Raw genomic sequence first — 21,352 nt, 5'->3', positions numbered from 1 at the left:
CTCCCGGACTCCCAGCAGCAACAGGAGGCAGGCTCGGCCCCTCACCCTGTTCTACAGATGTGGAAGCCCAATCAGAGACCCTAGCCCCGAGGAGGAGCCGTGACAGCCGGAGTGGCGCTGCTGTCCCCTCAGCCCCCAGGGCCTCCAGCACAGGCCCCCTCCACGAGGTGTGGCTTCATCAGAGGCTTTTCACACATCTGCAACTAGTCTGAGTGCTAGCGTGCCAACCCCAAGAAGCAGGGGTCAGGCGTGGCTACCTCTCAGAGGAGTAAACTGAGGCCTGTGAGCGATTCATCGAGTCGCTTCTGTCTCTTCAGTAATTACGGAGGTGTGGGGGGGTGTGTGTGTGGTGGGGAGGAGGGTGTCAGAGACAGACAGGCTCCCGGTTTCAGCTACAGGCCTATTTTTTATTCAATATATTAAATATATTAATCAGAAAAGTCACATACTATAAATCCAGGAAAATACACAAATATAAATGTCAGAATCTGTCATTTGTCTTCTTCCTAGAGTAAGATTATGTACATGTGGAAAGAGGGCGGGAAGAGAGAGCAGGTGCAAGGAGGCGGGAAAGGCTTGCCCGGGCTGGTGGGGGCCGCCCCTCCCTCTCAACCCCCACTCCCATCTCGGCCTCTTCCTTCCTGTATTTACAGCAGCATTTGGCTTATTTACAGCACAGCGGTGTGTGTTAAAAACGGTTTATCTTACAAAAACATGAAGGCCAGGGCTGGGCTGGGGGGTAAGACAAATAGTAGGGGTCACCCCCCCCCTTGAATGCATCCCCCACTCCCCCAGGGCGTGAGCTCCCTGCCAACCACCCAGCCCAAGTGGGGGAGGCCGGCCGGTCTGCAGCTCAAGCCCAGGCCGGGGGCTGGGGGTGCTCCGGGGGTCGGTGGGCCGTGGGCTAAAGGCACGTGGGGTGGCGTACGACCGTGCGTACACGGGGCACGCGTGTTCCTGGGCTGGGGTCAGAAGGGCAGCGTGTCCATAAAGATCTTGTCGACGATGGGTGGAGGGGGCACCAAGTCCTCCAGCTTGAGGTAAAAGATGCGCTGCAGGCCCTGGGTGCACAGGGTCCGCAGCTCGGGCAGCTTGCCCAGCAGGCGCGACAGGCAGCTGGCCGGCTGGGGCTCGCCCGCCACAGCCGAGACGTGCTCCTTCAGGCAGCTGGCGATGCGGTTCTGCAACTCCTCCACCCGCCGAGGCTCCTGCAGCCCGTGCCGGTCTGGGGGGCGGGGTGCGGAGTCAGCCACAGGTGTGAGAGGCAGGCCCCCACCCCAGAGCCCGCCTCGCCCCACTTGCTCCTGGCCATCCTTCACCCCTCCCCCGGCGCTTTGCAAAAGTGCACACAGGAGCCCATCTTCCAGCCCCACTGGAAGGCTAGTCATTATCCTCCTCTTCCAAATGAGAAACGGAGTCCCAGAGAGGTTAAATGAGTTGCCCAAGGTCACGAAAACGAACTCGATCCCTAACCAGATTTTCTGCTTAGGCCCACAGTCTTCTCCCAGCCAGTTCCGAGAAACCCTGGAGCGGAGCAGTGCGTTTTAGAGATTCCAAAACCCACCGCTCTCTCGGCCCAAAGTGCCTCGGATTTTGTCCTATATGGCTGGGTCCTCTGTGAAATTTAAGTGAAAAGGGGGATGGGGGCAGATTCTGGGGCTTCAAAAAATTTTTTAAAAAAGAGATCTGAAAACCTCTGCATTTACCCCCAAAAAATCCACCCTGAAGAATTATACCTACAAAAGTACACAACACACACAGTTCCCCTACGCTGTTGGGGGGGTCAGGGGGGCAGTTACCCCTGGGGACGCCGAGGGCTGTGACCCCAGGCCACACGCGACACCCACACGGCGCGCATCCTGGATAGTATGCGATAAGTCACAGGCCGCCTTGGGCTTTGCGATCAGATGCGCCGGGGCCTGAACCCCAGCTCTGCGGCCTACCAGCTGTGTCACTCTGAGCACATGCTTGCCCCTCTCTGCCTCGGGGCACCCTCACTTCACAACGTGGGGGCCCACCAGGTGCCAGATGCCGGCCCACCGAGGGCCAGGCCCTCAAGCCCTCCCCAGGCCCCCAGGGACCACTCACCTGTGATCAGGACGAGTGCAGAGAGGCAGGCGAAGGCAGGGACGTCGACGACCAAGCCATGCAGAGACCGAGAGAAGGCAAGAATGCTGTCGATCCAGTCGCCAAAGCCGCGGGCGCACTGCAGCCGGTGTAGCACCAGGCCGGAGCAGAAGATGAGCTTCCCCTCGGCCGGCTTCGACCTGGTGTGGAGACATGCAGAGGTCGGTCAGGGCGGGGGGCTCGAGGACAGGGCACAGGGGAGGAGAGGAGCCAAGGGACCGCGGACAGCGGCAACTCACCGGTAGGCCAGGCGGAGGATGAAGAGCTCCAGGAAGGCCGACTCCAGCAACAGGTCCTGGTCGCCTGGGGACAGCTCAGCGAAGCCAGGGATCTTCTCAGCCCACTTGCGGATCACCTCCAGGGAGCCCGAAAGCAGGTCGTAGAACTGCTGCACGTCCCCGGCATCTTCCTTCCCAAAGTGGGGCAGCACCAGCTCCTGGAACTGAGGGTGGGCCGAGGGGGTCAGCACCCCGCGAAGGGCCCGTGGCGGGGCCGCCACAGGAGGCCACGTCGTGCACTCAGAGGATCTCCAGATCCCGGGGGGACGAAAGAGGGCCTGAGATTCTGCCCCTGCTCTTGCTTGCCAATCCTCAAATAGTCACCCCGGGGCCAAGGCTGCTGGGAGGAGCACAATCTTCTGACTGGCCGCCCACCTGACGGGGTACATTCTTCCAGCTGGTCAGCCCAAAAGGGGGCTCCTCTTTGTCCCAGGTGTTGCACTGGGAAGGGGCCTTATCCCCTGTGCACAAAGGCACTGAGTGAGGGGTGGGCGGGGTCTCACCTTGGAGTAGTCCAGTTTGGCTGTGCTGGGCCCAGAGTCCAGGTGCGCCCTGACCAGGGAGGTGAGCAGATTGGCAGGAGAGGCATCCGGGGGCTGCTTGGGCTTTGAAGGGAGCCGCCCCCGCCGCCCCTTCAGGCTGTCTGTCCGGACAACTGCAGAGAAACGGGCAGGGCTAAGGAAGGGAGGAAGGGGTCCAGGGAAGGGACTCTCAGCCCACACCGTGTGCGTCAATGCTGCGAAGTACCTCGGAGTCTCAGGACTTGGAGCCCCTGAGACCCTACAGAGAGCACACCCCGCCCATGCGCCAAGCAGGTGGACCAGAGGGGGAGCGGACACAAGGTCTGCTCCTGCCGTCCACTGCGGCCCACCAGGACAGAGGTCTGGGGGCATTCTGCCTGCCCCACCCCACTCAGGCCGACCTCTGTCCCGCCGGCGCATCGCAGCCACCCACCTTCCTTCACCATGCCTACGGCCAGGCACTTCTGGAAGCGGCAGAACTGGCAGCGGTTTCGCCGCCTCTTGTCCACAGGGCAGTCCTTGTTAGCCAGGCAGATGTACTTGGCGTTTTTCTGTACTGTACGCTGGATGGGGGGGCAACACGGAACAGGCTGTCAGAGTCGGGCGGGGGGGCCCAGGGGAGGGGACCGTCCAGATCCTGCTGCCATCACAGACAAAAGCACTCTCTGTTCACAGCTATTTTTCTAACATTTGGGTGGCAGGGGAGGGAGAGATGGCAGGGGGGGGGGGGGGGGGGAGGAAAAAGAAAATCTTGGGGACACTGGGGGAGGTTTTTGCCTAAGGAGGGAGACCCCCCAGGACACAAGACTAGGAGCCAGGGGTTCAGGGCTCCCTGGCAGCCCAGATACCTGCACTTCTCAATGTGCCTTCCCTGGGGCAGACAAGAGAGGGCAGAGGAGGGGTGAGGGGTGGGGACGGGAAGCTGAGCAGGCACCCAGAGCTGGGACAAACATACAGCCTGTTCCCCAGTCCGCCCCCAGCCCTCAAGCACCAAGACCTCTTCCCAGATCCTTTTATCTCACGCCAGGAACATGAGTGCCTGGGGCCCCCTTCCCACCAGGACCTTGAGTTGGGGGAGGACGGGCAGAGGAAAACCAGAGGCTGCCCATTAGCCTGTGCCCTCCTGGGGGCACCCCTGCAGCCTGAATCCTTGCCCCGTATCTCACCGTCCCTCTACGGGCAGCCCCCTGCCATTTGTGGGTTCCCGGGAGGGTAGGCCACCTGCAGATGCGACCCCTCCCTGAAGGGCAGGACTAGTTGGGAAGAGAACCCCAGGGAGGCTACCACAGAGACGCTGCTGGGCAAAGAGACCAGGCTTGCCCACTTCCCATAAAAAGCCGCACCCAGGGCAGCCCAGTACCTTGAAGAAGCCCTTACAGCCCTCGCAGGTGCGGACACCGTAATGCTGGCACGAAGCGTTGTCCCCGCACACGGCACAGCGGCCCTCGCTTCCCCCTGGAGCCCCACTCCGGGCCTTGGCCGAGGACACAGGCGCATCCAGCACCCCTGGGCCCTCGAGGTGTGGAGATGTGGGAGCCAGGCCTGGGAAAGCTGTTGATATGGAGTAACTCTCTCTCTCCCCCAGCTGGCAGGTGGCCTGTGAAGGGAACAGCTTCAAGGGGCTTTGGGCAAGGCTGGGGCTGGGGCCGGTAGGGGGGCTGAAGGAAAAGAAGGCCGGCGGCTGGGGGTGCCCGGAAGCCTTGGGCAGTTGCTCTGTCCACGCCCGCAGGCCTTCGTACGTCTGGCTGGGTGAGAAGGGGCCGAATGAGCCATCCCAGGGAGACAGCTGGGGTGGCTGGAAGCTCGGCGTGGACGGCGACGGCGCCGAGCAGGGGCTGCCGTAGTAGTCGGAGCCGCTGGAGGACAGGGTCTCATCCAGGGGGGCGCTCAGGGGGCCAGGGTAGCAGCCGTACACCTGGAAGTCCTCAAACTTGAAGGAAGCAGAGGCGGGGGAGGTGGCCGAGGAGGAGGACGTGGAGGAGGCCGAAGAGGAGGCCGAGGAGCACGGCTGGGCTGTTCCCGGCAGCTGGTACAGGAAGGTGTCGAACTCCCCTGCGTAGCCATCCATGAAGGTGCTGAAGCTGGGCAGGGCGGTGGGGGCCGTGGGGGCTGCCTCAGGGCTGGCCAGGTCCATGGTGGGCTTGCCGAGCTCGGGGGTCAGGGGGTCGCTTGCCAGGTGGTCTCGGGGTCCTGGGCTCGGTGCTGGTGTCCCATATTGGGCTTGGATACAGGGCATCTCTGAAGAGGGCGGAGACCAAGATTGGGGCAGTGAGAGTCCGTGAGAGAAGCCTGAAGCCTGACCCCTAAGTATAGGTCCCTGAGCAGCCAGGTAGCAGGGATCCCAGCCAGACACAGGACACTGAGGCGTTAGCACCGTGGCCCCCCACGGAACCCCCCAGAAACCCCAGTCCCCAGCCGGAGTACCATTTCAACCTCCATGTCACAAAGCCCCCGGGCAGTGGCCCAGCAAGAGTGGGCTCAGTTGGAAGGCCAGCCACACCCCAGTCAGCCTGGGAACCCTAAGGAAGGCATCCAGCCAGCAGTTCTCTGCTGGAACAGGGGGAAGCTGTGTTCCTCCAGCCCCCTGCCCTCCCGCAACGGGTAAGGCATGGGTGGGGGCTGGGAGAAGGGTGGGTGGGAGCAAAGCCTGACTTAGCCCACTCTCGGGGTACAGATATGATATTTCTCCAACCTGGCCCTTCTGGGGATATTCCCAGGCATGGCCCAGCCTTTACAAAAACCCCTCTCCTCCTTCCCCCACAGCGCCTGGGAAGGACATCCTGAAAATGGAAGAGGAGCCGAGAGTGAAGGCCCAGCTGCCCAAGCAAGAGGCCTAAGTGGCCATGAGCCTGTCCCCATCCCTGCCCCCACTCTACACACTGAACAAAGGCTGCAGCTCCCACGCGCACCCCAGTCCTGCCATCTGGGCATGGGCACCCACTCGGCGCTGCCTGGGATGCTCCCAAAAGCAAAAAGGAAGGGAGCCTGGGGCCTCCTCAGCAGTCCTCAGCTCCCCAGCTCCCCGGGGATCAAGTAACCGGGCTCCAGACCTTTAAAGGCCGCATGCTGGAGGGAGGCCGAATAGGGGCCGGAAAGAGGACAAGACAGCCCCCCTTGACTTCCAGAAGAATGGACAGTCCCTAAGAAGAATTTCTCTGCTACCCCGAAAGCACTGCGCCTTGTTATTTTTATGAGAACTCTCGGAGTCCAGCAGACTTGAGATGGCTACACGGGGAGAAGCAGCCTGTCAGTGGGCAGATGGAAGACATCCCGTCCTTGCCTGGGTCCCTCCACTAAGGAGTATCTGTGCCCTGAAGAATCCAGGAGCTCAGGCAAGGAGGGTTGGTTACACTCTCAATCATGAGAAGCCAGAAGGAACAGACAGCACCATTTAGGGGGGATCCTTAAGTTTGCAGAGTTGTCAAAAACGACCATAGAGGAGGCTGTGGGACAGTTCCCCATCCCACGTTCATGCCTGGGGTCAGCAGAGCTCTGGCCCTCCCAGTAAGGGAGGGAGGCTGGGTAGGAAAGCAAGCTGGAACAGAGAGTGCCATAATTGAGGGAACAGAGAGAGGGGGCAAAGGCTGGCCAAGAGCCCAGGGAGTCCTCTGGTTCTAGACTTTCTCCCACCTCCATGGGCGCTGGACAGGGCAGCTCCACCCCTGGCCTGACACTCCCACAACCAAACCCGACAACGGAGCCCCTTGAAGCACTGGCACCACCCACCCGGGAGGGCCTGTCCACAGGCATATAGCGCACCTGCGAGAGATAAGAGTGGCCACGTCTCCCTGCCCGATGACAGCCTAGGCAGGGATGGGTTGGGGTGGAGGAGAGGTGGCAGCCACCTGGAGGAAGGCTGGGTGTTCCAGCCTTATTCAAATCCTGTTTCTCCACTTGGACGTCCCACATCCGGATCAACCCCCATCAACCTATCCCCCTCCACCCCCCTTCAAGCAGGTACTTAACTACACCAGATAGGGACGTACATCTAGCGTCAAGGGGGGTGGGGGAGAAGCAGTCCCACAGGGAGGAGGAAGAGGCGGGGTTGAAGGAGGGAGCAGGGAGAATCCGGCTTCAGGCAGGTCCTGGCAACAATGTGGTTTGCACCTGTTAACGCTGAACAAGCTTCAGGCTGCACCCTACCTGTATGAGCCAACTGGGACTGGGGGGGGGGGCGCAGTTGTGATCAGCATGTGGGGCTGGAACAGTGGGGGGGGTATCCTTCAGGTAGTACACCAGACACTCCAACATAAGCAACTCCCACCCAGGATCCCCAAGGACCAAGATTTCCACATCTCTCTCTCTTTCTCCTTCACACACACACACCCTCCACAGGATCCCAGCTACAGCTAAAACAATCTTCCCTGTGCTTCCAGAGACCCCGCCCCTAAGAAGACTCGTTTAGTGGAACACAAACAGTACCCCTCCACAGTTCAGCCACCAATGTTGGCCATTTCCTTCAGCAATCCAGAAGTCTCCTAATACAGTTCAGGCAGCAACTTCGGGGATCCTTGCAAACTAAGCCGCAGCCTCTAATGTGTTAAGGAAACAACGAAGGGAATGGGGGAGGAGGCAGACATGCGGGGAGGAAGGAGACCCTTTTGGAAATCCAATCCTGGCAGGAAGGGGTCCGATGGATCCCAGCAGTTAAAGTTCTGTGTATCTTTTCCCCCACTGTCCTGAGACCCCATCAGCACCTCAGTCCAGGGCGCCCCGTGCCCCTCCGGCACCCTCGGAAACTGAACTACAGGCAGCCTCCTACTGCACAAGTCCCCACTCGTGGTGCCAGCTCTAACCCCCTGCGGCTTCCACCTTGCACAGACACTCCCCCCAATCTACCCCCGCGCCCAGTAGATTGAAGTCCGATCCGGGTCCTCATCCCGCTCCAACCGCTCTCCTCCAACGCCACAGCTGCACCCTACACCCGCTCTCCTGCACGCTGACCCTACAACATCCTTTCTGCCCGCGCGTACGCCCATCTCCTTCATGCAACACCCCTAAAATCCAAAGCAGAGAGCACTGCTGTGATACACGCCCCCCCCGGGGGGGGCACCTACCTGGCCGGCTCCTGCTCCCCCTGCCCGGGACCGGCACCCCGAGTCGCAGTCTGGTCCCGCGTGCGTTCCCCCGGTCCTGCACACTCCCCCAAGTTCCGCAGCCTCTGCCACTGGGGCTCCCCGGTCCAGCCCGACCCTCCTCTTAAGCGCTCCGTGACGCACGGGGAGGGGCGGGGGCGCCACTGACGCACGCGGCCCGGCGAGCTTTGGCCATACAAGGGCGCGGGGGGCGGCGCGGTTCCGGCGGGAGGCGGCCAGGGGGAGGCGCGGGACGGGGAGCCCGAGGGGGCGGGGCGAGAGGGGGCCTGGAATGTCTGCGCGCGTGACGCACGCGGGGTTCCATTGACGCAGGGAGCGCGGATTGTTTGATCTATAAATAGTCCCCTCGCGCCCGCCGCGCCGGCTAAAAATAGCAGCTCGCGGACTCCCGAGGCTCCCCCCCGCCCGACCCAGGACCCGGCCCGGGGCCCCCAGGTCCGAAATAACCGGCCTGGAGGGCCGGAGCCCGAGAAGGGGGCGCTCTAGAGCCGCGGCCGCGGGGCTTCCCCGACTAGGATCTCCAGCCCCCGGCTGCTCCGGGGAGCCACGGCCGCGCCCGCTCCCTGCGGCTCCCTCCGCGCCCGGCTCCGCCTTTGCACCCTCCCCAGCCCTTCCTGGGGCCCTGGGGGGTCGCCCTCTGCCGCTGCTGGGCTGCCAGGGCAGGCCTCGGGCCGGGGCGGGCAACTCGGGGACACACCCGGGACAACCTGCATCTCCACTTCAGCCCAAGGCGCAGCCAGTGCACTTGACTCGCCTTCCCCAGCAGAGTCACTGACAGACTGGCCCAGGAACGTCATCCCCTCCCCCGCCCCCCGTCCCCGGTCCCTGTTTGTTTCCGCCCCCTACTCTCCCAATGCAAAGTACCTTCCCAGGGCAGGAGTTTGCCAGGCCGAAGATGGGCCAATGGGCTCCGCTCCACACGCTGAACTTGATTTCTTCCCAGTCCCTTAGAGGGTGGGTGCACTATAGTTGGGAAATTACCGAATTTCAGAACCGGGTGGAGCCTGAGAAATCTTGTCAAATTTGTGCCGACTCTTCCCCATTTTATAAATAAACAAGCTCAGAGAAATAATGGCACTCGCTCAAGGTCACACAGCGAGGTGGCGGCACACTGGGGTGGAACCCGGGACCTCTGATTGCATCTGCAGGGGATCTTCTCATGCCCTCCCTTGTCCGTGACTCCTACCTCACCTCCAGCACCTGTGGAGAGAGCAGCTCTGACCTGTCCCATGGAGCAAGAAGGGACGGCCAGGGCTGTGTCGGGGCACAAACCACGCGGCAGCCCACCTAGAACCTTCCCTGATCTGGCTGTCACCCCGCCACCCCCGTTCTACCCCAAACTCAGGGAGCCCGCACTTGGTAGGTAAGAGGGGAAGTAGCGCTCATGTTTACAAAGAGAAGAGACGCCCCCCAACACTGGGGTCCCACCCAGCCCCCTTCTCCCCTGTAAGTCAGCTGGAAGGGCTTCTGCTTGCACTGCGCCTGCCGCCTGCGCCTGCGCTGGTGGCCCCACTCTCACCTCTTCTGGTCACCCGACAGCACTTCCCCCTACCCTTGAGGCACTTCCTGTTCCTCACTTCCACTCTTACCTCCCATCTCAGGTCCCCCACAGCCTTGTCTTCAGCCCCCATTTCTGCCCAAAGGTCCTGCCCGCATCTCAAACTTCCTCCCTTGCAGACAGAGCTTGTCATCGTCGTACTCCCTGCCCACCACCCCATCTCTGCTCCTGATGCCCTGCAAGCAACTTCTCATTTTTTTTCTTGAAATTCTATTTTGGAAGATCTCTTGGATCCCCATTCCTACTGCCAACCACAGCCCACGCCTCACTGGTGCATGAAGACAGCAGACCAGCTGAGCGAGGCCAGTGACCTCCACTTCTCCTTGCCCATACCCAATTAGGAAACTGACCCTTAACCAGCTTGTCTCCTCTTTCCAAATCCCCCTGCCCACCAGTGGAGTACTCTTCATGCAACACCAATCTCACTGGGTGACCTGGTCAGAGCCTGCCATAGCTCCCCCACTTCAGCATAAGTCTCCATGTGGACAGGTCTTTAGAGAGCTCTGGTTTTTCCCGAACCATCTTTCAAAGACCCTCCAAGGCCGCCCGGGGAAAAGTGAAGCGTGGGCAGAATAACGCAATGGGACTTATCCAAGATCCCCACTCCACTTCACACACAAGTTTTGTTTTTCTTTGTGTTGGGCTTTTGCATAGATTCTGCCTGGAAAAGAGATTCCACACACAAAAAAAGAAAAAAACAAAAAGGTTTTAAAACTGCTACTATGGGGCGCCTGGGTGGCTCAGTCAGTTAAGGGTTCGACTCTTGATTTCAGCTCAGGTCAGGATCTCAGGGTCGTGAGATGGAGCCCTGCAGTGGGCTCCACACTCAGTGGGGGGTCTGCTTCTCTTTCTCCCCCCTCCTCTGCCCCTCCCCCTGCTTGTGCTCCCTCTCTAAAAGAAATAAATCTTTAAAAAAAATAGGCATTTAAAGAAAAGTAATAAAAAAGATAAAACCGCTAATAGAATTCACATCCTCCCATTTTGCAGATTAGGACCCAAGGGTTCCCAGAGGAGCTGCACCTTGCTCAGAAGCGCACAGCAAGTCTGGGCTGGTGAAGCTAGCCCCAGCCACATCATGGGCTGGCTTCCCACCTAGCCTGTCACCCCACCCTGGAATGCCTCCCTCCACCCCAGCAGTGCCTTCCTCAAAAGTAATTAATTAATTAATGTCAGCAAAACATGATTAGCCAAGTCCACGCCCCCTCCATCCCGCCCCAGCCTAACGGGGTATTAGCTGCAGGCTGATCTCAATCTGTGTGCAAGCCCAGACGTTACCAGTTCTTTGAGAGCGGAGCCGGCCTTGAGCCCTGGTGCCCCCCTGTCCTCCCTGCCACTCTCCGTTTGTAAAAAGCAACACAGATCTTCCCTACCTTCCCACAGGACCAGCCCACCCAGGAGCCCCAGGGAACTAAGTGTGGCGGGGAGCTGCCCAAGGCCCTGGCCTAAATCTCCGAATCTCAGCATTAGCCTCCAGAGGGGAGCCTGCAGCCCAGGCCCCATCTCGCCAGGATACTACAGGTCTGGCGGCTGCTTTCTCCCTGCCACAAAGGCAGAGGGAGGGGAAGACAACCACATCCGCCATTTGGCCATGTTTCTGGTGGCAGGGAGGCTACACGGTCTGTATACGCTGTGCTCTGAAAATCAGTAAATAAGGAGAAAAAGGCAGGGTCCCTCTGTGGGAGCACAGCCGCGGCCACCCATTCAGGCACCCATGTGGGGCACCTACCTTATGGCAGAGGGGAGAGAGGGAAGAGGGGCTTTGGGACCGCCTGGTGTCATCAGCCCTCCACGGTGTCCTGGGGCTCTGAAGAGAGCGGAATCTGGCTAAGGTGCAACTCCGGGGAAAGGCACAAGGAATGCAGACCCTGGGAGGCCTAGAGCATAAGCTGGTCCCAAGCTCCTAAGGGATCTTCAAGTCCAGCCCTCAAGAGCAAGGTCAGAGTGAACAGCCCCTTGTGGGGGGAGGTGTGGGGTGGGAGGGGACAGGTAATGATGAAGGAGGTAATGATGGGAGAGATATCCAAAACTAGAGGCGAGGACCAGAAGGTCAGGCGGGGCCATGACACCACAAGCAGCGCAGGGGGGAGGATGTAGTGTTGGAGAAGAGCGACAGTCCACACCAGGCTCCCAGAGCACAGCCTGGCCCAGTGCACCCATCTACCTTCATTACCCCCGGCTCCCCGCTGCTCCCATAAGAGGACCTTGGGCGAGACTTTCCACCCTTCCAGGGGCAGAGAGACCCCCTTCCTCCCTTCTGCTCTAATGCTGCCCATCTTCCAAGACTTCAGGCCATACCCCTCCCCCAGCCTAACTCTTAATCATAAGTACTTTCTTGCAAGTGAGGGGAGCTATAGGGAATACCAGTCAAGGGTCCGACGTTAGTCCACAGCACTTCCTGTGGATTCTTCCACTAAACTCTCTCCTCAACCTTCCCCGTCTAGAATTGTGACCCAAATTTGATAAACGAGGAGATGGAGGCTGGGGGGGGGCAGGACTCAAATGCAGGTCCCCTAACTCCCAGGTCTGTGCGGTACCCATGGCCGCCACTATGGACTGCAGACTGGGCTTCTGGGCTGCTGGGCCTTGGTTCTTCTAAATGCACCACAGAACCAGGTATGTGCAAGCACGCATATGTGTGTACACACACACACACACACACACACACACACACTCGGCCTGTAAACTGAAAACAGCAGTGCCTATGAGGGGGTCTTGGGTGGGACTGGAAGCGTTCCAGTTTCCAACCTGGACAACGAGCAGCTACGTGTGTTCACCCTGGAAACGTCATCACACTATTCTCAAGATTTCACACCTATCATTTGTGTACCTTTCTCTATGTATGTTATTATTTTCAAAAACAAAAGTTTCTTTAAAAAATAGCCACGTCTAAACGGGAGAGACTTATTTATTCACATGGACGCAGATGCTGCTGGAATTCATCGAGTACAGATTCATTCAAGTGTGTGTTGCTGAAATCAGAGAACAGTGCCTGTTTCCCATTATGTATTTGTTCTAGCGACACACGCAGAGCACAGCTACGGTTAGGAGAGGCCGCAATATCTCACAGTAGAAAGGGGTCTTCACACAGGATGCTTTCTGTCAACACTGGATGTTTTCGGAAGCACTCACTAGGCCCCTGCCCCCCACCCCAGTCAGAGCTTATGGGGCCAGGGGACTTATGTGCTGACTCATCCCTCCTCCAGCTCTGTGTGAACGTGAGGGCAAGCCCCCCCCCCCGCCCCCGTCTCCCCGACCTTGGCAGGCAGGGCCTTCATGCATCTTCAATAGTAACTAGCCCGGGGCAGGCCCCAAATGGGCAGCCAATGTCCACCATCGTTCACCAGCCAAGAGGGTGGGTGTGGATTTGGGTAAATGGGGGATGGAGGAAGTAGAAATGCACAGCCCCTTTCCCACACTGCCCCCCCCTTGGGCTGCGCCACCCCCCATCCCCTCCCTCAGCAGAGGGCAGGAACTTGCCCTACTTTCACCGAGACCATCCCCACCCACAGGCCTCCACACCCTTCCCGCGTGGTGGGCAGAAGGAGTGCGCTTTGCCTCCTCCCGCTGAGAAGTGGCCACGGGAGCTTCCCCTCCTCAGCCCCAGGCCCTATCGCCAGCCCTGACCCGGCCACTTCCTCTTCCTGCCTTGGCAGTGGGTAGGGGGATTTGTGCTGTGGGCAAGGAGGCAGTACGTACTGCCCCAGGGGGCTTCCCGTGCACAGCTCTGGCAACTGGGGATGTAGGGTCAGGACCAGGCTTCTGGCTCTGATCTCGCCCAGGCCCTGCCACGACCACACACGTTGTCACCTCCTTGACAACAGACTCCCTAGGACGTGGGCAGGTAAGCCACTGCCCCCTGCCTCTCACCCCAACCCCAGCAGGGACAAAAGATGGAAGAGCTCCTAGAGCCTTCTTTGACCAGGAGCCAGCAAGCCTGGTGTGTGACCTGGGGCTAGTCCCTTGCCCTCTCCGAGACGGTTCCTTGTCTGCCCAGTGCAGACAACATCACACTCCCGGGGCTGTGCGAATTCAACTGGTTAAGGAAAGGGGGAGGCTCACCAATGAAATGGAGCCCTGCCTGGGAAGCTGAACTCTAGGGACCTGCAGCAGGACCCTGGGGCAGAGAGGGCAGGCAGGGAAAGGAGATACCAGGGTCTTCAGCTAGCCTGGGGGACCAGCACCCCCTTTGTCAAGAACTGGAGAACAGTAACCCCATCCACGCCTCTTCCCCCTCCAGGGCTGAGTGGAAGGAAATGAGAGTGTGCCCCGAGACGTGGCTCCACCCAGCGCTGGGAAAATTCCAGACTCTGTGTATGCAGCAAGTGCTCAATTAATACTCCGGAGAAAGCTTGTGAGTTAAGGAGGCCAGGCCTCTCTCCACTGAGGCTGTCTTTAGTCCAAGAGATTTCTCTACCCTCCCCTCCCTCTCAGGTTAGGAAGAATGAACAGACAGCACGAAAGAGTAAGATCAGACTTCGGGAAGAAGGGCCAGACGGTGCTAGAGAAACACAGACAAGATCACGGAGCGCCTTTGGGAAAGGTCGGCCTACGCCTTGTTTGCACCCTCCTCAAACCTCCTTCCGTGCCCCCCAGTCTGCTCAGCTCCTGGCCAGCTCCTCTCCTCCACCCTTGGAGGGCCTCCCACCACCTTGCAGAACATCACCACCCACCGAATTCTCCTGCCCCTGCCCAAGGTCTCCACCCAGCCTCCTTGGGCAAAATTTCAAATTCCAAAATAAAAACCCTCTGATAACGAGCCCCAGCCGGAAAGACTGATGCATTTTCCTATTGTTAAAGTATTTTTAGTCACAGGCTCTGGATTCATTTAGAGACTCACGTTCAGAAAGGGGAAAAAAAAAATTTTTTTTGAGAACTGAGAAGGAGAGCACAAGAGCCTCCCACGTAAGGAGCTGCCACTTATTCCATGCCGGGCTGCAGCCCCTGGCCCGGGGCCCGGGGAGCGTGTTTGTGGCAAGATGGTTGGTGGACTTGCCAGACCTCGCTCCAGCCCTGCTTCACAGGCACCAAGACCAGCTGGGAAGCCAGGCAAGGAGAGCAGGGCAGGGGCTGAGGGCTCAGGGAAGTCAAGTCCCCGAGTCCCAACCAGCTGGGGGGGTCTAGGACCCTACTCGGGGATCTATGCAGAGGCCCCCCGATGGCCACCCAGCTCACTCCAGCGTCTCTCCCCAGCCCGAGCAGACCAGTGCCTCACCCAGGCCTGGTCAACAGAAGAGGAGGACTGAGAGCGTGGTGGAAATCTCCAAGGAAGGAGAGCGATGGCAGCACCTGTCTCTTCCCACATCTCCCAGCTCTTGACCACGGCGAGCCACCAAATGTGACTCCCACCACCCCCCAACTCAGGTCAAGCTTCACTCTCACTCCTCGGGAAGGTCAGCCAGCCCTGTTTCCTCCTCCGCCCCCCTCCTCTCAAGGCCAAAGAGACCGCAACACAGATGGTCACGATGGAAAAAGATCCAAACGGCCCAGCTCCCATGCCGCAGTTTCCCCATCCCTAAGACTCACCAGCTATCTCTCCACGATCTGCTTAGACTCTCAGAGATCCTGGACAACTGCACCAGGCGAGAATCCTGGGGTTGTTCAGGGGCTCTTCCTGGCAGCCTCAGGGAGCCCTGCGGGAAGAGACGGGACTGCCCGGTCAGCCCGGCCCGCCCGGCCAAGGCAATGCACCAGCTGAGCGGACTTAGGACGTGGACCTGTCTCCTAGCCAGCATGTCCTCCTCTGTTTATATAGCCGAAACCAGAGCCGGCCTCTGGGGACAGAGGGAGCTGCCTTGGGGCCCTCTTGGCTGAGGCCTGACTTTGGCCCAGGTCAGCAAGAGCCCAAAATAGTCAGCTGACGGGAGCCCCGGCGTGAGCGTGACCCTGGGCCCATGCCCGGGCCTGGCAGACAGGTGCCCACGTCACAAGACCAGCAGCTCTAGCGCTCACGGGGCCCCGGCTGGCAGCCCCTTGGGGTGGCCTTGGCAGTGGGTATGGCATGAGAGTTCCACCCAGGCACCACCATCACCCGGACAACGAGGTGAACACAAGGAATTCTGCCCATGGGGGCCACTCTGTACCCAGAGGGGAAGGCTGGGCGCTCAGGAGGCAGTCTGAGCTGACGGTGGAGGTGGGGGCCAGGTTGGGGGAAGCCATCTGGCTCGCTGCTGTCATCTTCACTCACGTGCCTCCCAAGTCCAGATCCCTGGCGGACCAGGGACACCTGCCTCTCCCACTTACAGTAATTCCTCTCCCTGCCCCCAGCCCAAGGTTGGTGGCACAGAGCCTGCTGCCAGCGGGCGGCCAGGTGCACACCCAGCCCAGCCCCTGGAACAGGAGGCCCTGCTTCCCTGGGCTTCCCCCCCTTCCACCCAGGCTCACACTGGCCACCCCGTCCTCCCCCATCGCAGCCACCTCTGTGGGACTCCCTGTGCCCTGAACACCCACTCCACGTGAGGCAACAGTGGCTGGGGGGCTGGGGGAGATACCGAGACAGCTCCGCCTTCATCCAGGGATCCCTCAAGGCCTGAAGGGGGCTGTGGCTCGGAGACAGCCCTCCGTTCTGGGACAGGAAGAAGGCAATCACAGGTCCCTGGCCACGTGCCAGGTTGAACTCCAGCTCTCTCAGGTAAACATGGTAACCAGGACTGGGGTGCCCTTGGCCCCATCCTAGTATCTGAGATCCCATGGGAAAGACCTGGTGGAAATTCCGTTCCTACACTCCACCCCTCACGCCCAGATCTGCCTGTAACTTCTCCAGAAGCCTCCTCAGGCAAGGAAGGTAAGTCCTCCACGAGCCGACCAGGCCTCCGGGAGACCTTGATTCTCAGCGTGGCTCTACACGCCCTCACTATAGGGTCTTGCAAAGTCACTTCTCCCCTCTGTAACTCAGTTTCTTCATCCATAAGAGAAGAAGGTGAACTAGATGGCCTAGAGTCCCTCTGGCCATCGCCACAAGTCTGAGATCTTCCCCCTCAGGGACATTGGGTGAATCACGGAGGGTCTATCACTGCCCTTCGTCAGCAAGATCTTCCCCACAGAGACCCATCATAGTAGGAAGGGGTGGTCATCGCCCTTTTAGGGGAGAGATAATCCCAGCCTTCCCTCCATGCACTCCCTTGGTGCACGCCCTAGAAACAAGCCAACTTCCATCCCCTGGGCCTGCCCCACCATACTCCCAGCCTGCCTTGAGCTACCCAGCCCCACCCCATCAGAACCAGACACACGCTGCCCTGGTAACAGCAGTCTTTCACCCACATCCCTGCCCCTCTCCTCCCACACCAGACCATGCTGCCCAGGCCCAGAGCCCCCCAGCCTATCCTGCTAAGAAAGCCAGGCTTCCCCCTTTTGCACCCCCACATTACCCCCATCACTGAAGAAATCAGATCTCCCCAAGTGGAGCAGCACCTCGCCTGCCACCTCTGCAGGGCTTCCCCCTCCATCCCCCAAACCACATCCGCTTAGGGCAGCCCACACCCACCTCTGCCCCCCAGCCCTACCTGCTTGAGGGCCCCGGAGGAGTATAAAGGACAGCAGTAGAGCACTTACCAGTCTGGATGAACTAACAGACCTCGGACAACAGTCAACCATCCCTTGGGCCTCCAGGGCCAGGCAGAAGGAGCAGGGACACCAGAGAGGGACCAGGGCTGGCTTCTGTCCATGGTGGAAGCCTACAGAGGGGGAATCAGTGTGAGTGAGGAGGAACCAGCCAGCCGGGACATTCCCTGGAGTCAGCACAGCCAGGAAACACAGGAGTAAGAACAGGGGCAGGACCCAGGCCATGAGAGGCAATAAGCCAGCCCAAGGACTTCCCTGGGCTGGGCAGCAGAACCTGGGTGCACACAGAACCCCAGGCAAACAGCTCTGGGGGATGTGGGACGTGACCAGGAACAGCTGACAGTATCTGGGCCATCTCAGGGCCATGGAGACACATGCCAGCACCCAGCCCCTCAGCCTCCTGCCCCACTCCTGGGTTGGGGTTGGTGGGGGGCGGGGGGGTGGCTTCAGTCCAGCGCTTGGCCCTGATACGCACAAAAGGGCACTTTGTAGGCAGAGAAAAGGGAGCTACTGTGAGGACAGGGCAGAATACCCCTCTCTCCTTAGAGGGCTCTAACTTGGCCCCTAAAGCCTCAGAGGACCCCATGGGGCAGGGGCTCAATCACCCCATCTCTAGGCAGCCCAGCCTTCTAAGCGGAGCAACGGTGACTCCCAGGAAATATTCTGTGAAGGCGCTCCAGTCCCCCAAACGCGAAGACCCAGCTTGAAACAAAGTGGTTAAGGGCACAGACGCTGGATCCCAGATGCCTGCGTTCAAATCCTGGCTCTGTCACTTGTCATCTTGGGCAAGTTACAAAATCTCTCCGTGCCTCACGTTCCTCCGCTGTGAAAATGACAATCTGTAATTGACATCTCTGAAATGAACAACCGCAGGGCTATGGTGGGGCTTAAAATGAGCTCATACGGGTAAAGGCCATAGAACAGTGCCAGGTACACATATTAAATGAGGACACATCCGAGCCGGCCCCAGACCCTGGTTTTTATCCCAACCCACTTCTGGGCAGCTGGCCTCCACTTCCGGAGCCAACTGTGAGCACCACCCTTCCAGCCTTGTTAAGCGCTCGCCCGTCCTCTCACCGGTGCCAAAGCCTCCTTGAGCCAAGGTACTCCAGACCCCACATCTCTTCTTCCCCTTTTCCACCCTAATTCAGCCCTCTCCTCTCTCAACTGAGCCCCAGAGTAAAAGCAGGACCAGGTGCCCTCAGGCAAGATGAGGCGTGGGAAAAGAGTAGATGTTCCCATGCTGGGAGGCAGAGGGAATAAGGAGGAGAAGGGCCCCAGAGGGTGCGTGATGTGCTTCCTTGCCCTCCTGACCTCTGTCCCAGGGTCCACAGGCTAAAGGGAGCTACTCTGGACCATGGTACCCAGATTCTCCTCTTACACAGCCACCAGCACTCCCATGCTCCTGTGGGTGTAATGGAGAGCAGAGGGTGAAGGTGGCAGGAAAAAAAAGGGAGGGGAGAAGTCTAGAACACCTGGAGGGCTTCCAGCCCCTAATAGAAGGCAAAATCAGGCTTCAGACCTGCCCTAGCCCACAGGCTACACCTGCTTCCCAGAATGACACTGTCATCTTCCCATACCCCGGAAACAGGTCTGCAGTAAGGCCCCAGGGCTCCCCTCCACAACCTTCCCTTTTCTCTCTACCAGTCCACAACTGAGGAGGAAGGGCAGGAAGGGCCAACACCTCCCACCACAGTCAGGCCTGCCCTGAGCACCCAGGTCTTCCCCACGCACCTTCCCAGGTCTCTGAGAATAGGCGCCAGAGTCGGGGACCCAGGTCACGCCCTGAAAGTGCTTCATAACATCTTAGAGCCAATATCTGATCCCATCTCCTGTCGCAGATCAAAATTCCGTCCATGAGCATTGACTGCGGGCCTAACGTGAGCCAGGCAGTGAGCCACGAACAACAGGAGATCCGAGAAGGAGCAAACCTACATTTCTGGGCCCCAGGACATTATGGTGTGGGAATGAACCAAGGTCAATTACACTCAGCACTGTGCAGAGGGCGAACCCAGGGCCGAGGGGGCTTGGAAGAGAAGAGTGTGATGCCCCCTAAATGGCGTGGGAGCCTCAGGCCAGACCTCAAGACCCAGCTCTCGCTCCCCCTTCCTTGCTGTGCTCCAAGCACCTGGGCTTGCTTTCCCCAGTCAGGCCTTTGCTTTGGCTGTTCCCTCTACCAAGAAAGTCATTGCCTGGTATGTTGGTATGGTTAGCTTCTTCTCATCGATCAGGTTTCCAGTCCCATTCCACCTCCCTGGAAAGCCCCCTCGTCCACCCCCACACATTAACCTATTTTAATACAAATAGGTTCAGCTATTCACCCGTCTGTCTCAATCGCAGCAGCAGTCTTCGCAGCAGTCTTGGTCTCCCAAACAGAGCTCAGCACTAGTAGGTACTCCGGAAGTATTTGAGGAATGTGGGAGAAGAGGACTCACACATGCCTGCCTCAGAACTGGGCCGAGAGAACCAGCCAGCTGCTTGGAAGGCGGTAGGGAGAACGCTGGAGCTAAGGAGCTGTCCCTTCCATGGGAGGCCAGACCCAAAGTCTGACAGTCCTTCCCTACGCTGAGCTACAGCCCTGGCTCCAGGAGCCCCAGGCCTGGATCCCAGCTCTGCCCAGGGCCCACAGGAAACCTCTTCCCCCCCTTTCTCCCCTTCCTATCAAGTATGTGTTTTCTCTTAACTAAACTCCTCCTTGCCACAGGACATGGGTGGCCGACCCTCTCTGGCCCTGGTGCCCTCCTGGATGTCAGCGCTGCCTTCGGCTAAGTCCCCACCCGGAAATGGGCATATTACGAGTATGAACAATAATAACAGCAGATAATATTGAACACCACGTGCTAGATACGTTACTAGGCACTTGACAGGCACTTTCTCATTTAAGCCTCACGACACCATGAGGAAGCGATTACTATAATGAACATTTTACCAATGGGGAAACTAAGGCACAGAAATGCTAAGCAACTTGCTGAAGGTCACACAGCTAGGAAGTGGCAAAGCCGGGATTAGGACCCAGGGAGCCCAACCAGGGAGCCAGGGGCCAGGCATCTGTCTTCCCCTCCTTGGACTCCTCTAGTGGGGAGAGGTCTCAGATCGCACGGAGCAGTTTGGCAGCTAACAGCAGAAAGCAAGTGGGAAGCTCCGGGCCCTGGGTGGCTGTGCCTTAGAGCCAGGCACTAGGCTGGACTCCTCAGCTCATTTTCTTCACTCCAATACAGGCCCCAACATCTATAATCGGTCACATTCATCTCGTTCATCTTGGTCCATCCTTCTGCCTGGCTGCCATCATTTGGAATCTTGATTTTATCCTATTGTACACCTGTCATTCTCCTTGGCTCTAGGCCTTTACAAAGAGTCTGCCGGCTTCCCTTTTAAGCCTTCATTCAAGTCACTGATCTAAACATTCACTTGCAGTGGGTGTAGGACCATGGTTGCAGCCGCCACTGAAGGCCCCGTCCAGGCTCTTATCAGTCCCCTAATTCATCAGCACTCTTGGACACAACTGCTGGGGAGACACCTACCTCTGCCCAGCCTTCCTTTTCCCAGCATGCCCGAACACTAACTAGCCCCCAATCCAAATTAATGCTTCACTGCAAACCGCTGTAAACGCCACTTCTGCAGCATTTCTAATCCCAGGTCCGTTCCTGACGCTGTAAGACCCTCTCCGGGCTGGATTTCCTCACTCAATCCCGCGAAGGGGTTGCACCGGGCAAGTCTGGTCCCTCCCCTCCCGAACTCCTGGAACCCATTCCCTGCAGCCGGCGGGGAAATGGAAGGAATTTCTCCGGCCTGGCCACCTCCAGCGCCCCTCGCGGGCCAAACCCCACCCTTGGCGGGCCCGGGAGAGAAAGCCTTGGCCGTCGCACTCGGGGGCTGACTCTGAGCGAGCAGGTTCCTCTGGGAATCCAGTCCTTCCCAGCCTCCCCATAGCCCCGAACCCCAACAGGACTTCCACTGTGGTTCCCGGCCCACCCCGTTGCCTACGCGGAGACCCCGTTCTTCCCGGGCCTCTCCCGGGGACCCCCTCCCCTCCCCACCCGGCCCCCTCACCTGGCCCGCCGAGCTCTGCTCGCCTCTGCACCCCCGCCTTCCGGGGTCGCGCACCAGCCGGCGGGGAGCTGCTCCGCACCGCAGGGGCGCCCATGCCGGGAGGCCGGGGGTCGCGGGCGCCGTGCGGGCCCCCACCAGTTCCGCCGCCGCCGCCGCGCGCTCCTG

At 59.4% G+C, this 21,352-nt stretch overlaps 1 protein-coding gene and 1 long non-coding RNA gene across 5 annotated transcripts; one reads left to right on the top strand and one right to left on the bottom strand.

The window, feature by feature from the left end:
• Positions 1–386: 386 nt before the first annotated feature.
• Positions 387–21,342, bottom strand: NR4A1 (nuclear receptor subfamily 4 group A member 1). 4 transcript variants are annotated; one of them, XM_034645345.1, is made up of 9 exons: positions 21,188–21,342; positions 17,129–17,250; positions 15,104–15,210; positions 4,287–5,164; positions 3,360–3,489; positions 2,909–3,060; positions 2,367–2,569; positions 2,089–2,267; positions 387–1,225 (listed from the first exon to the last, which is right to left on the bottom strand). In XM_034645345.1, exons 4-9 carry the CDS (start codon positions 5,160–5,162, stop codon positions 969–971), a joined length of 1,797 nt encoding a protein of 598 aa, XP_034501236.1. In that variant the 5' UTR covers positions 5,163–5,164; positions 15,104–15,210; positions 17,129–17,250; positions 21,188–21,342; the 3' UTR covers positions 387–968. The 4 variants fall into 4 exon arrangements, with proteins under 4 accessions (XP_034501236.1, XP_034501235.1, XP_034501237.1 ...); XM_034645344.1 differs by lacking the exon at positions 15,104–15,210; XM_034645346.1 differs by lacking the exons at positions 15,104–15,210; positions 17,129–17,250; positions 21,188–21,342 and adding an exon at positions 8,887–9,001.
• Positions 13,218–14,142, top strand: LOC117796678. The gene is made up of 3 exons (XR_004621278.1): positions 13,218–13,421; positions 13,818–13,891; positions 14,012–14,142. It is a non-coding gene; the product is annotated as an uncharacterized LOC117796678 (long non-coding RNA).
• Positions 21,343–21,352: the final 10 nt, after the last annotated feature.

Source organism: Ailuropoda melanoleuca, chromosome 16 (genome assembly GCF_002007445.2).
Source record: "Ailuropoda melanoleuca isolate Jingjing chromosome 16, ASM200744v2, whole genome shotgun sequence".
Taxonomy (NCBI): Eukaryota; Metazoa; Chordata; class Mammalia; order Carnivora; family Ursidae; genus Ailuropoda; species Ailuropoda melanoleuca.
Note: the sequence above shows the minus strand (reverse complement) of the source record. Positions and strands in the feature narration are given on the sequence as shown.